This window comes from Indicator indicator, chromosome 2 (assembly GCF_027791375.1).
Source record: "Indicator indicator isolate 239-I01 chromosome 2, UM_Iind_1.1, whole genome shotgun sequence".
Taxonomy (NCBI): domain Eukaryota; kingdom Metazoa; phylum Chordata; class Aves; order Piciformes; family Indicatoridae; genus Indicator; species Indicator indicator.
The window spans coordinates 58,242,186-58,256,445 of record NC_072011.1 but is presented as its reverse complement, the minus strand read 5'-3'; the positions used below and the strand labels follow the sequence as shown (position 1 = coordinate 58,256,445).

The window sequence follows — 14,260 nt, the reverse complement described above, 5'->3', positions numbered from 1 at the left end:
TGAGCTTGCAGTCCAGAAGGCAAATTGCATCCTGGGCTGCAGCAAAAGAAGTATGGCCAGCAGATCAACACAGGTGATTCTGCTCTGCTCTGCTCTGGTGAGACCTCACCTGGAGTACTGTGTCAAGCTCTGGGACCCCCGACACAAGAAGGACATGGGCCTACTGGAGCAGGTCCAGAGGAGGGCCACGAAGCTGGAGCACTTCTCCTGTCAGGACAGGTTGGGGTTGTTTAGCCTGGTGAAGAGAAGGCTCTGGAAAGACCTTATAGTGACCTTCCAGTACCTGAAGGGTGCCTGCAGGAAGGCGGGGGAAGCATTGTTTGGAAGGGCTAGTAGTGGTGGAACAAGAGACAATGGTTTGAAACTAGAGCAGGGTAGAATTAGGTTGGACATAAGGAGGAAGTTATTTACAAAAGCAGTGGCAAAATACTTGAACAGGTTGCCCAGAGATGTGATGGAGGCCCTGTCCCTGGAGACATTCAAAGTCAAACTTAATGGGGCCCTGAGCAGCCTGATCTAGTTGGAGATGTCCCTGCTCTTGGCAGGGTGGTTGAACAAGGTGACTTTTGAGGGTCCTTTCCAACCCAATGCATTCTATGAGTCTATGATTCTGTTTAAGCAGCTGAACAGTTTAGTTGTGGGTTGCTGTAGCCTGTAGTGCTGCACCTATTTCAGGTGCCCTAAAGCCAAATTCTCCCCTATCTAGCTGCATATCCTATGGAGCCCCTTTGTGACGGCTCTGCTCTCATCTTTTTCATGCTAAGTGTCATGATGTGGGGATGGGGTGAAGATACCAAAATAAAATCATGTGTCACAGGGACTTTGGGTTTATCATGATTTCAGTTTTATGTGTGCCTCTTAAGGTAGTTTTTTTTTGTGCACTGTACAAGCACAGTTAGGGAAAACAATTGTTTGACTTATGGTGTGAGATCTAAGCACTGCTACAAGACACAGGAAATTAACTTGGTCCTTTTATTGCAGAGAGACTGTAAGAAGGTTCCCAGCTGCCTTGCTGCAAACTCCTGAGGAAGGTACGACTGAAGGTAGGTATGAATTCGAGTTCAAAGCTGCTTCTCTCTGCATGTGGGAAACATCTTTAATGTGCCTATCACGGAATCACTTGAGTTGGAAGGGACCTTAATGATCATCTAGTTCCAAACCCCCTGCCGTGGGCAGGGACACTTCCTGCTAGACCAGCTTGCTCAAACCCATGTCCAGCTCAGTCTGTCATGGTTGTACATGGATTGATCATTTTCTATGCATGTTAACTCTTATGGTGGACTTGTGTTGCCATCAGCTGAGCAGCATGTTGCTTCACTGCTTCTCTTGATGGTATTCTTACAAGGTCCTGCATCTGGGTCAGGGGAATCCCAAGCACCAGTACAGACTGTGCAGTGACTGGCTTGAGCAGCCCTGAAGAAAAGGACTTGGGGGTGCTGGTGGATGAGAAGCTCAACATGAGCCACCAGTGTGCACTTGCAGCCCAGAAAGCAAATCACATCCTGGGCTGCATTCAGAGAAGCACAGCCAGCAGGTTGAAGGAGGTGATTGTCCTCCTCTACTCTGCTCTGGTGAGACCCCACCTGGAGTACTGTGTCCAGTTCTGGAGCTCCTATTGCAGGAATGATCTGGAGGTGCTGGAATGTGTCCAGAGAAGGGCCATGAGGATGATCAGAGGGCTGGAGCTCCTCTGCTATGGAGACAGATTGAAAGTGTTGGGGCTGTTCAGTCTGGAGAAGGGAAGGCTCTGAGGAGACTTTATTGTGGCCTTCCAGTATCTTAAAGGGGCCTACAAGAACGCTGGGGAGGGACTTTTGAGGGTGTCAGGTAGTGATAGGACTAGGGGGAATGGGAAAAAGATAGAAATGAGTAGATTCAGATTGGATGTTAGGAAGAAATTCTTCCCCATGAGGGTGGTGAGACACTGGAACAGGTTGTCCAGGGAGGTGGTGGAAGCCTCATCCCTGGAGGTTTTTAAGGCCAGGCTGGATGTGGCTGTGAGCAACCTGCTCTAGTGTGAGGTGTCCCTGCCCATGGCAGTGGGCTTGGAACTAGATGATCCTTGAGGTCCCTTCCAACCCTGACAATTCTATGATTCTATGCTTCATTAAGTGACAATAAGAGAGCCTGTGTCTAGTGGAGTCCCTCAGGGGGCAGTACTGGGACCAGTGTTCAATATATTCATCAATGACCTGGATGAGGGCACTGAGTGCACTGTCAGCAAGTTTGCTGATGACACCAAACTGTGTGGAGTGGCTGACACACCAGAGGGTTGTGCTGCCATTCTGTGGGACTTGGACAGGCTGGAGCATCAGGCAGGGAGAAATGTAATGAAGTTCAACAAGGGCAAGTGTAGAGTCTTGCACCTGGGAAGGAACAACTCCATGGACCAGTATAGGCTGGGGACTGACCTGCTGGAGAGCAGTGAAGGGGAAAAGGACCTGGGGGTCCTGGTGGATGGATGTTGACCATGAGCCAGCAATGTGCTCTTGTGTCCAGGAAGACCAATGGCATTCTGGGTTGTATTAGAAGGGCTGTGGTCAGTAGGTCAAGAGAGGTTCCCTTCCCTCTCTACTCTGCCCTGGTGAGGCCGCATCTGGAATACTGTGTCCAGTTTTGGGCCCCTCAGTTCAAGAAGGACTTCATGGAACTGCTTGAAAGAGTCCATCACAGAGGCACAAAAATGATTAAGGGAGTGGAACATCTTCCTTACGAGGGCAGACTGAGGGAGCTGAGGTTCTTCAGCTTGGAGAGGAGGAGACTGAGAGGTGACCTCATTCATGTTTATAAAGGTAAAGGGTGAGTGCCAAGAGGATGGAGCCAGGCTCTGCTTGGTGATGCCCAATGACAGGACAAGAGGCAATGGGTGGAAGCTGAGGCATAGGAAGTTCCATGGAAACGGCGAAGAACTATTTCACTGTGAGGGTGCCAGAACACTGGAACAGGTTGCCCATGAGAGTTGTGGAGTCTTCCTGTCTGGAGACATTCAAGCCCTGCCTGGATGCATTCCTGTGTGATCTGGTAGAAGTGATCCTGCTCTGGCAGCGGGGTTGGACCGGATGATCTCTTGAGGTCCCTTCCAGCCCCTAACATTCTGTGATTCTGTGTTTCTACTGCCACTTGCCTGAACCTCTGAGAATTGTATCATTCTGATCTGGCATGCTCTGTAGTAATGAAGTCAGTCCATTGTGTGTAGTGTTTTATGTCATTGGCCATCTGGTTGCTGGCACTCAGACTGCAGATTATTTCATGCTCCTCTTTCCACAGATGAAAGAAGTGCCATGGCTGCTTCTTTGCAGCCCTAAGATATGCAGAACAGTCAGGCAGCAGAGAGTTGAATTTGCCCATTAAGTAAACATTGTAAAGACAGAGAATATCTGAGATAAGGCCAACCCTGAAGGGTTTTTAGATAGTGACCTGATTTGGTGGATATAAACTTGCTCTGGGAGATAGCTGGTCATTTTCTTCACAGCCTCGTGACCAAGGTTAGGTCCAGCTCCACAGTGAGAGTGCCCTGAAGTCTAAGCAGGTATAAATGGTAAATAACAAGAGGGAGGACAGAAGTGCAAAAGCAGCAGCTTAGTGAGGGTCATGTTGTAGAATCTGGCAGAAATGAGAGCAGGACCCAGGTCTCCTGTTAGTATTTGCTGTCTTATAAGAATTTCCTGTTGTATGTAATTTGCGTGGGCCCTCACTACAAGAAGGACATTGAGGTACTGGAGCTTGTCCAGAGAAGGGTGACAAAGCTGGTGAAGGGTCTGGAGAACAGGTCTGGTGAGGAGCAGCTGAAGGAACTGGGGTTGTTTAGCCTGAAGAAGAGGAGGCTGAGGGGGAGACCTCATTGTCTTGAATTGCAGTGAGGTGAGGGTCAGTCTCTTCTCCCTAGTATCAGGTGATGATAGGATGAGAGGAAATGGCCTGAAATAGTGCTGGTGGGAGTTAGGTTGGATATGAGGAAAAATTTCTTTTGTGCAAGAGTGGTCAGGCATTGGAAGAAGCTGTCCAGGTGGTGGAGTCACTGTACTGGGGGTGTTCAGGGAATGTGTGGACATGACACTTTGGGACATACTTTAGTGGCCACGGTGGTGTTAGGTTGATGAATGGACTCTATGATCTTGGAGATCTTTTCCAACTGAAACAGTTCTATGATTCTATCATTATGAGAATCTGAGTAGGCTTCTTGAAGAGAACCTTGTTCTGTGTGTCCCAATAATGCTGGGAACAGGGTTTCTATGTGAAGCATTGCCTCACTTTCTTGGGCCTTTTCTTGCACTTGTGCTGTCTGAGGTGCTTGTTTACGCTTTCCATGGCATGAAGCTCAGAACTAAAAGCTTTTCTCTGCTTCTTCTCTGACCCTGCAGGCACATGTCCTGTCATGGTGAACGAGAGGCACAATGGCAACCTGCTTGTGCAGCTGGGCCCCAGACTGCAGGCCTGCCCGCAGGAGCTGCTGCGGCAGCGGCGGGGCCATGACGGCCAGCCTGAGTACCTGATCCAGTGGAGTGTAGTCACCTTGGAAGAGAGAGCAGTGGAAGGAGGCAGCACCTCCTCTGCAGAGAGCAAGCCAGAGAAGATCTCGCTGTGGATGTCTGCAGAAGAGGTCTGTGCCTGCTGCCCGGCCTTGCTGGGCAAGAGGAAGCTGGCAGGGCCGTGGGTGAAAGAGGAGAAGGCAGCCGGCCCCTTGGCTGCAGATGTGCCCCTGGATGAAGAGTGGCTGCAGGAGATGAAGGCTGATGTCAGGAGCCTGGTGCGGCGAGCTGGCCGGCAGTTGGCCGAGGCTGGGGCCCCCGAGGCCTTCGTCCTCAACACCGTCCACGTGCTGAGCGCCTACGCCGGCATCGGCTCGCTGGCAGATGCCTTCAGGGAGGCAGGAGCCCTTGAGCTGCTGCTGAAGATGCTGTGCCACCAGGAGCAGGAGATCCGCCACGCTGCTGGCAAGATGCTGAGGGCCCTGGCTTCGCACGATGCAGGTAGGAGCTGCTGCTGCTCAGTGCTGCTGCGGAGGTGCTGCTGGGCAGCTGGGGGTGCCAGTCCTGCTGTAGGTGTGGGGTGCCTAGGAAGCAGGGTGTCTGGAGGCTTGTTGGCAAAAGGAGAAGAGTCAAACTGGAGCTTCCAGGTGGCTTCTGGCTTGTACTTGTCAGGGTGCTGTAGGACTTGGGAGCATTTTGGTCTGACAGGTTCCTGAGCTGGGAGGCAACAGTTTAGGAGTGTTAAGGGCCATTAGGGGTGAGTGTCCCCTCCAGCAAGGCCCCAGCCTGGGCATCTGAGGTCCCCCAGGCTGAGAGATGCAGCTGTCAGTTTCCTGTCTGCAGGATCAAGCGGTAGCACAGCTGAGCACCCATCCCAGAGCCATCTCTCAGGACACTGCCACAGGCAGCCACAAGGTTGCTAATGGTGGTGTGTCCCACAGGACATCTGGCTTTCCCTGTCCTAGGGCTCAAGTCCATGTGGCTCTCCATTGGGGCAGATGTGGGGCTGGTTCAGGTGCAAACTCCACTTTTTTTCTTCCCTGGAACCCTCTTCTGGAGTCAGTTCTCTGGGGTTGCTGCTTCAGGGGAATCTTACAGCTTCTGGGGTGTTAAAAACGCAGCGGAGCAAAATGGTGCCAGTCCAGATTGATAGAGAGAAGATGGTTCTGGGTGACACTGAGCTGCAAAGCTGCTCCTTGCCTGCAGTTCTATCTCACACAGGGAGGGTGGGGTGAGGGTTGTCTTTATGGGACCTGAGGAGTTTCTGTTGCAGGGAGCTGGGCCTATGTCCTGCTCTCCCTGAGCCAGCAGGATGACCTTGAGCAGCACATGGACTTTGAGAGTCGCTACACCTTGCTGGAGCTGTTTGCTGAGACAACCTCCTCTGAGGAGCACTGCATGTCCTTTGAGGGGATCCACCTTCCCCAGGTATCAGCTGGCCCTGCCAGCCTATGGCTTCTAGCAGTCAGGAGTGGGGAGAGTTGGGGGCTAAGCTGGTGTCTTTGTTTGGGGCAGGAGGGTCGTCAGCAGTGGGCAGCTGAGCAGGACTGCATGTTGGCAGAGCTGGTACAGGATGCTGGGCTTGGCTTGAGGCTGGGGAGAGGTGGAGAGGTGCATGGAGAACCTTGTCAGTGAGCAGGGGGTTGAGGATGGACTGAGAGGTCTCTGCTGGTGCCTGCTGCTTTGGAGCTATGGCAGGAGCCTGTCTGTGGGTGTGCTGGGGTCTGGGGCAGTGAGGCTGGAGCGTCTGCAGCCGAACCTGCAGCTCGTGGGCAGCTCGAGCTAGTCGGGAGCTGTCTGGATGTGCGGGTCTGGGCAGGTGAGGCTGGAGTCGTTCTGCAGCCCAGACCCTGACAGCCCTGCTGGTTGCAGATCCCTGGCAAGCTGCTGTTTCTCCTGGTGAAGCGCTACCTGCGCGTCACCTCCCTCCTGGACAAGCTGAGCAGCGGCACGGAGCAGGGCGGGGAGCAGCAGGACTGCACCGTGCCCGGCCCGGTCACGGAGGAGAGCAGTCGAGCGCAGCAGCAGTTCGAGTTCAGCACGGCCATGGCCAACCTCATCCTGGAGCTGGCGCACGTGATGGGCTGGGACCAGGGCCGTCAGCCGGAGCCGCGGCCCCGCGCCGCCCGCTGCATTTTCCCGCGTGGGGCGGCGTCCCGCAGCGCTGCTCCGGCGGCGGCCACCGCCGCCCCGCCGCGGGCGCCCAGCGGCCTGAGGCCGCGCTCGGCCCTCCCGAGCCGCAGCGGCGACGCCGAGTCCGTGCGCGCGAGGCTGGCGCGCGGCGCGCGGGTGCGCGTGCTGCAGGACTCGGAGCAGCTGCGCGCGGGCGACGAGGGCCACTTCCGGCAGAGCGGCGAGGGCGCGGCGCACGTGCAGGTGGCGTCCGCGCGCGGGCAGGCGGGGGCCGCCTGGCGCTGGGCCGCGTGCGCCTCGCCCGGAGCTGTGGGGGCGCGGCCGGGCCCGGGCGCAGTGAGTGCCGCTGGGCTCTCTCCTCAGGTGTGCTGGCAGCGCCTGGGCCGCGCCGCCTGGGGGCGGGGCCACACGCCGGAGATCGCGGGCCCTTGGGAGCAGGAGGAGCAGGAGGGGCAGGAGCAGGTGACCGTCGTGACCTGCAGCCGCAGAGCAGCAGCAGGTGAGCAGCCTGGCAGCTGGGCCTGCCGACTGCCCCCCAGCCCTTCTGCAGCTGCGGCCTGGCACTGTGGGTGTCTGAGTGCCTCGGCCTGGCTGGCACGGGCACCGTGGGAACTGCTGGGGGAGCAGCGAGCTGAAGGTGCCCGTTTGCAGCAGCTGCTTTTTGTGCTCTACACCCAGAGGGGTCCAAGTGAGGCTGGTCATCCCCATCTCTGAGGCCTCTCGGGTCTCCTCCCAGCACGTTCCCCCTTTCTTGCTGCTCTCCTGTCACCTGCCTTCCCCGCAGCAGGCTGTGGGACAGAGGGGACCTCTTCTGCCCAGCTGGTCTGCAGGAGCTGTCTGCCTGGGGCAGGTGGGGAGTGCAGCAGAGGGTGGGGGAACGGGCAGAGCTGGCAGTGCCCTTCCTTGCTCTGCTTCTCTGCAGCTGCACAGCCGTTGTTCTGCAAGCCCTCTGGGGGGCTGCACTCCCTGCCTCACCTGAGGGAGCAGCCCAGCAGGGCTGCAGAGGCCCTGAGCCGTGCGGAGTGGTGGGAGCTGCTCTTCTTTGTGAAGAAGCTGGCAGCAGAGGAGCAGAAAGAGATCATCTGCCTCATCCAGCAGGAGCAGGGAGAGCAGGTGTGAGGGCCTGGGCCTGGAGGAAGGAGCTGATGGCCAGCGTGAGCTGTGCAGGGACAGCCTGAACATGGCAGAAACAGGACTGAAATGGGAGGGTGACGGAGGGGTGGGGAAAGCCTGGGGAGCTGGACACAGCTAAAGGTTGAGGAGAGATGAAAGGAAGGAGTCTTCCATGGCTCTGGAAGAGTGAGTGAGTGTCCAACAAGGTCTGGGCAAGTGAGGCAAGATCGTGGGGGGATGGTGCTGACTGTGGTGGGTGGTAAGTGCAGGTGGGAGGTCTGTCCCAGTGGTAGTTGGTGTGGGGACGGGGAGGGGATGGTGGCACTGGGGAATGGCTCTGGAGGCCTCTGGTGGTGCAGGCTTTGTGTTTGTTGTGGCACTGGCTGTGACAAGGGTGGTATGGTGAGTCCGTGAGGGTGAACTTGACCTCATCTGTCCAGCTGTGGGAGATGGATGAAGAAGCTCTGCTCCAGCTGTCAGTACCTGCAGAGCTGGCCCAGAAGGTGCTGCAGGAAGTGGAGAAGCGGTGCCAGGGCAGCACTCGGTGTGACCTGCATGGCTCCCACGTCTACACCAAATACTCCCTCGGTAGGGGAGCTGAGCAGCACAGTATGGGGAGCACCTCGATGTCCTTGGAAGGTGATGGCTCTGGGAGCCTTATCCCTGAAGGCACAGTGGCCAAGGCAGCAGAGAACCTCTCTGCAGCAAAGGAGAACCTTCCTGCAGCCACAGTGCCACCCCGAGCCCCTGCTGCAGCGGCCAAGTCAGATGCCCAGCTGTTCAGTGAGCTCCTGGAGAGGGAAGGGCTGCTCTTGCCAGAGGTGACCGAGGAGCAGAGCAGAGGTAACCACTTGCTAGGTGCTGGGACATGTGCAGGGTGGCAGAGGTGGCTCTGCCGCCTCAGGGGAGGAAGACCCTGGGCAGGGCTGAGGAGTGCAGGTGCCCCTGGGCTAGCTGGGGAGGGGCTGTGGGTGCCTGGCACCCTGGGAGTTGCTGGAGGTGTCGCTGCTGCCCTGACACCTGTGCCTTTGCCTCCCTCCCACTAGTGCTGGGCAGCTGCAGGGGGTCGAGTGCAAGGGGCTCGCTGGCCCAGGTGGCAGCCATGGTGGACATGATGGAGAGCAGCAGCTGCGAGGGGGGGCTGCACTTGGGTGGGCTCAAGCTCATCCTGAAGTTCCTGGAGGAGGAGCCTGAGCAGCAAGCCAGCCAAGTCCAGGATGGGCTGGAGACCAGGAGCGTGGGGTGAGGCGTGGGGTGCTGCACATCCCTGCTGCCGGCTGGGCAGGGCTGTGCTGGCAGGGTGGGGGCAGGGCTGGCTGTGGCAGTGCGGGAGGTGCCGGTGGCATGTGAAGGCCTGCATGTCCCTGCGTGGTGGGGAAGGAGAGAGGTGGATCTTGTGTGCCTTTGTCCCAGGCAGGCTGGTGGCTGGGGCCGTGGTAGGGCTGCTGTGTGGGCATGGAGAAGGTGTCTGGCAGGGGCCGAGGTGCCACCGTGGTGGTGCAGTGCAGGGAGGCTGGACCTGAGGCATCCTTTGGCCTGCAGGGAGCAGCTGGTGAAGGTGTCAGTGGAGCTGCTGAGCAGCGAGGTGGCAGAGAAGGCCCTGCTGGTGGTGACCCTGCGGCTGCTGGCCCTGCTGCTGGCCAAGCACGACTGGAGGGTGGCGTTTGCCACGGAGGGCGGCGTGCGAGCCGTGCTGGCCTGCATGCAGCAGCACAGCTCCTCTGCCCTGGTGCAGCAGGCAGGCCTGGCGGTGAGTGTGGCAGAGGGGAGCAGGGTGCAGGCTGGCGCGGGGTGGGGGAGCTGCCTGCTGCCCTCCTGACTGCTGCTGCCCTGGCAGGCCCTGAAGGTGCTGGTGGGAGCTGAGGCCGGCAGCCCAGGAGGGGCCGGTGGGAAGGCCTCGCCCCTGAGCCACGCCGACGCCCAGGTGATGCGGGAGGTCTTTGCCAGCATCGGCTCTGCCTGCGGCCAGAGCTCTGCCAGCCTGCTGAGTGCCATCCCTGCTGCCATCAGCACCATGCAGAGGGTGCCAGGGTAGGGGCTGGGTGAGGACAGCGGCTGGAGGGGAGGAAGCCTCTGTGCGGGGCAGGGGAGACAGGCGAGCGGCTTGTGGGTGCAGGAGAGGCTCTGTGCTTGGGTGAGGACGGTGGCCCCGTGGCTCTGTCCCTGCAGGGGCTCCTCGGGTGTGCAGAATGGCTTGGTGGTGGTGAAGATGCTGCTGGAGAACCACCGGGGCCTGGCGGAGCAGCTGGTGAGCTGTGACCTCCCCAGGGTGCTGCAGAGCTGCTGGGGGGAAGGGCAGAGCAGCGACTGCCCCCAGGCAGCGCTGGCCCTCAGCGTGATCAACTGCCTGGCAGAGCACCAGCTGTCCCCGGGCACAGCAGGTAGCGTGGGCACCCCCGTGCCACCACCCCAGGGGCACAGGGGCCTCTGCCTCACCCGCAAGGGCAGAGCACCCTGCTGGCAGCTCTCAAGCGAGTGCCTGGGCCGGGCCCATTGTCCTTGTCGTGGCAGGCAGAGAGGCCCCCCTGGACGTGGGGGATGTGCAGATGCTCCTGGGTGGCCTGGGGGACGGTGTCTTGTCGAAGGAGGTGGTGGTGGCCCTGGAGCGGCAGCTGTGTGCTGCCATCCCCTCGGGGCAGCTGTGGCAGCTGCTGCAGGACCAGAGAAGCTTCAGGCTGCTGCTGCGCAGCCTTGAGCTGCTGGGAGCAGAGAAGGCTGTGAGCCTGAGCATCCTCAGGTGGGTCCAGAGGGATCCGAGGAGGGCCTGGCTCCCCCCCCAGCAGGGGTGAGAGCTGGGGTGATGCTGGGGGCACGTGGTGTGTGTCTGGGGTCGTGCTGGGGCTGTTCTTCAGCAGGGGCAGGTGCACCTCAGCAGCAGCTGTGTAGGTGCTGGCTGGGGTGTCCTGTGGCACAGGGCCATGTGGGGACAGAGCAGCACATGCGTGGGTGCTGGGGGTGCCTGGGGAGCCTTGGCTGCCAGTCCTCTGGGGGGTGCCAGGCTTTCAGGTGGGCCAGGAGGGCAGGACTGGCCCTGGCACCGTGCTCTGCATGCCCTGGGTTGAGTGGGTTCCTCTGTCCCTCAGGATCCTGAACAAGCTCCTGGCCAGTTACCAGGAGGACGTGCTGCCATGGCACGAGTGTGTGGAGCCCTGTTTGTCCTCCCTGAGTGCCCACAGCAGTGACCAGGAGGTGAGGGGGCCTCAGGCAGCGGTGGCTTTGCTTGGCTGTGCCATGCACAGCCCAGGCCTGGTGCTGGTGCCCGGGGTCCCTGTCCGCAGCAGCCTGGCCTGGCTGTGAGCAGTGCAGGGGGGAGGCAGGGAGCAGCTGTCCCGGTGCCAGCGGCTGCCAGGCTGTTGTGGCACTGCCACGGCGTCAGGGCGGAGGGGACGCAGCTGCAGCTCCCCGCTGCCGGGGCCCGGCCGGTGCCAGCTCCTGCCCAGCCGCTGGCAGCTGCCTGCTCCCCAGGTGCTGCAGGAGGTGGTCGGCTTCCTGCACGGCCTGGCCAGCGCCAGCAAGGACTGCGCGGTGGTGATGTGCGGTGTGGGCACCCACGCGGCTCTGAGCCAAGCCCTGGCCAAGCAGGGCTCGGTCCCGGCGCTGGCGCCGGCCCTGCTGGCCCTGCTGGCCGACTGCGAGCAGCAGGCTGGGCTCTGCAAGCGGCTGAGCGCCAGCATCCTGAGCGGCTGCATGCAGGTGAGCCTGGGGAGGCTGGCAGGCTTGGGGCCCTCGAGCTGCTCCCTGCCTGCCACAGCCCTGCGGCGGGGAGGGGAGCAGGACCCCGAGCTGCGGGTGAGGGCTTCTCCCCATCCTGCAGCTGGTGCTGGGGCAGATCGAGGAGCAGCGCCGGAGCCAGCAGCCCCTCAGCATCCCCTTCTTCGATGTCTTTCTGCACCACCTGTGCCGAGGTGAGTGCAGGCAGCAGGGGCCGGAGCCCTGTGCCTGCCGGGTGCTGGGCCGGTGGCTGGAGGCCTCCCGTGCTCTGCCCGCAGGCTCCAGTGTGCAGGCGAAGGAGGAGAAGTGCTGGGAGAAGGTGGAGGTCTCCTCCAACCCTCACCGTGCCAGCAAGCTCACGGACAGGAACCCCAAGACGTACTGGGAGTCCAACGGCAGCACCGGCAGCCACTTCATCACCGTCCACATGCAGCGAGGGGTGGTGATCAGGTGGGGCTGGGCCGGGAGGTCTGGGGGCTCAGGGGGCTGTGTGGGGAGGAGAGGGCTGCGGGCACCTGTGTGAGCCCTGCCCCAGCAGTCTCTGCCCTGGGGGCTGCTGGTTGTGGACAGCAGAGCTTGGGGCTGAGAGGGGCCAGGCTGGGGAGCAGGGGGCCGTGGGCATCAGCCTGTTTGGTGTGCTGCAGGGAGATGAGCATGCTGGTGGCCAGTGAGGACTCCAGCTACATGCCAGCTCGAGTGGTGGTGCTGGGGGGAGACAGCCCTGGCACCATCAGAACAGAGCTCAACTCGGTGAGTTTCGGGGGGCTCTGTGCCCCTGGGGCCCTGTGGCAGTGGTGGGAGAAGCCCTGACGTGTCTGTGACGGCCTGGCCATGGTGCAGGGTCCTGGGAGGGGCCCCCTGGGGAGGTGAGGATGGCAGCAGCTCTGCTACAGGAGCCTTCTGGCAGTAGGCATTGGGTGCTGGAGATGGCACAGGAGCCTTCTGGCAGTAGGCATTGGGTGCTGGAGATGGTCCAGGAGCCTTCTGGCAGTAGGCATCGGGTGCTGGAGACTCGGTGCCAGGCAGCCCTGCTTGCCCAGCCTGCAGCAGCCTGGGGTGCTGGGGCAGAGTGGGGAGTGGGGTGCTGGCCGGAGGGGTCCTGTGGCTGTGTGGGGGCTGCTGGCAGTACAGAGGCTTTAGGAGGCCATGGCATGCCTGGGCATCATGCAGGGTGGCTGGCGCTCGGGGTGCTGAGGGCTCTGTGCCCACAGGTGACCGTTCTGCCCTCGGCCAGCAGAGTGATCCTGCTGCAGAACATGACCCAGTCCTGGCCCCTCATCCAGGTCCGAGTGAAGCGGTGCCAGCAGGTAGGGAGCGGAGGCCGGGCCAGGGAGCTGGCACATGGGTGTCAGGGCCGTGCCCGAGGAGCTGAGGGTCGTGCTCTCCCCTAGGGTGGCATTGACACTCGTGTGCGTGGCATTGAGGTGCTGGGGCCCAAGCCCACTCTCTGGCCCATCTTCAGGGAGCAGCTGTGCCGCCGGACGTTCCTCTCCTGCACTGCTCTGGCCCATGCCTGGTGCCAGGAGATCAGCCGAGACCGGGGGCAGCTGCTGCAGCTCTCTGGCAAGTGAGTTGTCTCCTGGCGGTGCCAGCTGCATCCTCCATGTCCCAGGGCCTGGGGACACAGTGCAGGGTCAGGAGAGGAGTAGCCACGTGTCACACCTGGGCAGGGAGGGCTCTTGCACCTCCCTGGTGACCAGAAGTCGCCGAGGGCCAGGGCCACCTCGGAGTGCCCCAGGTTTAGGCTGGGCATGTGGGCACAGCTAACCCACCAGAGGTACCCCAGAGGGGCTGGCACGTCCTGACCAGATGGAGGTCAGTTTGGCACAGGTAGAGTCTCACAGCCACAGGCTGCTGGGCGTGAGTGGGGCTGCAGAGCTGCGGTGCCTGGCAGGGGGCAGGGCAGGGAGCACTGCCAGGCTCTGCTCTCCTGGGGCAGTCTCCCTGGCGGGCAGCAGATGCCCTGTGGCACTGTTGGCTGCCTGCTGGCCGTTGCAGGCTGAACCGAGCGCTGCAGCACGAGCAGGGCTTTGCTGACCGCTTCCTTCCTGATGCTGAGGTGGCCCAGGCCTTGGGCAGGACATGCTGGGAGGCCCTGGTGACCCCCTTGGTGCAGAGCATCACCAGCCCAGGTACCCTGCGCTCTCCCAGGCCTGCCCATGCCATGCCCCGGGCAGAGGCTCCCTGCTCTGAGTCTGTTTGGCCTCGCAGAGCCCAACGGCAGCAGCCCCCTGGCCTGGCTGCTGAGTGAGTACCTGGAGCGGTGCCAGCCTGCTGCCAGCCGTGGTGCCCCCAGCCGTGGTGCCGCCTTTGGGTCCCGTGTGCGGCGCCTGACCCAGCTCCTGGTGCACATGGACCCAGATGGCCCAGACCCGGAGGAGGCCAGAGCAGCTGGTGAGTGAGGGGCTGCTTCCCCCTGGGGCTTGCAGGGCAGGGCTGCAGAGTGCCAGGCTGCAGCTGTGGGCATCTGCTGGGAAGCTCTGCGCATGGCCCTGTGGCACAGGAGGGCTCATGGCCGTTCCCCCACGGTGACCAAGCTCCTCTGGCATCTCCTCTGCCCCCCAGGGAAAGGGGGAAACTGCTGCTGGTCAGTGTGTGGGGGCTACCCAGAAAGCCCTGCTGAGCCCAGGTTTGTCTCTTGTCAGGTGGGAAGGAGGGCAAGGACAAGGAGGTGCCTGCCAGGGCTGCCAAGGTGGCGGTGAAGAAGTCCAACAGCCTGTGGAGCATCTCCCAGTGTTGGCAGGGTGTGGTGCAGCAGCAGGTAGAGCTTGGAGGGCTGGGCAGGGGGGCTGGAGGGGGCATGTAAGACCCTGCTCTGGGTGGGCATTGTTGGG

The 14,260-nt window shown here is 60.8% G+C and overlaps 1 protein-coding gene across 1 annotated transcript in view; it reads left to right on the top strand.

The window, feature by feature from the left end:
• The first annotated feature begins 4,375 nt into the window (after positions 1–4,375).
• LOC128980714 (cullin-9-like) overlaps positions 4,376–14,260 on the top strand; it is a 30,425-nt gene continuing 20,540 nt past the window's right edge. The window contains exons 1-21 of the mRNA XM_054399191.1: positions 4,376–4,970; positions 5,743–5,897; positions 6,342–6,845; positions 6,966–7,101; positions 7,525–7,715; positions 8,165–8,558; positions 8,762–8,957; positions 9,258–9,465; positions 9,553–9,746; positions 9,885–10,096; positions 10,227–10,452; positions 10,799–10,904; positions 11,166–11,408; positions 11,530–11,620; positions 11,705–11,876; positions 12,071–12,176; positions 12,638–12,733; positions 12,818–12,993; positions 13,425–13,558; positions 13,638–13,820; positions 14,072–14,187. Of these exons, the coding sequence (XP_054255166.1) occupies positions 4,376–4,970; positions 5,743–5,897; positions 6,342–6,845; positions 6,966–7,101; positions 7,525–7,715; positions 8,165–8,558; positions 8,762–8,957; positions 9,258–9,465; positions 9,553–9,746; positions 9,885–10,096; positions 10,227–10,452; positions 10,799–10,904; positions 11,166–11,408; positions 11,530–11,620; positions 11,705–11,876; positions 12,071–12,176; positions 12,638–12,733; positions 12,818–12,993; positions 13,425–13,558; positions 13,638–13,820; positions 14,072–14,187 (4,434 nt within the window). The remainder of the gene's footprint in view (positions 4,971–5,742; positions 5,898–6,341; positions 6,846–6,965; positions 7,102–7,524; positions 7,716–8,164; positions 8,559–8,761; positions 8,958–9,257; positions 9,466–9,552; positions 9,747–9,884; positions 10,097–10,226; positions 10,453–10,798; positions 10,905–11,165; positions 11,409–11,529; positions 11,621–11,704; positions 11,877–12,070; positions 12,177–12,637; positions 12,734–12,817; positions 12,994–13,424; positions 13,559–13,637; positions 13,821–14,071; positions 14,188–14,260) is intronic.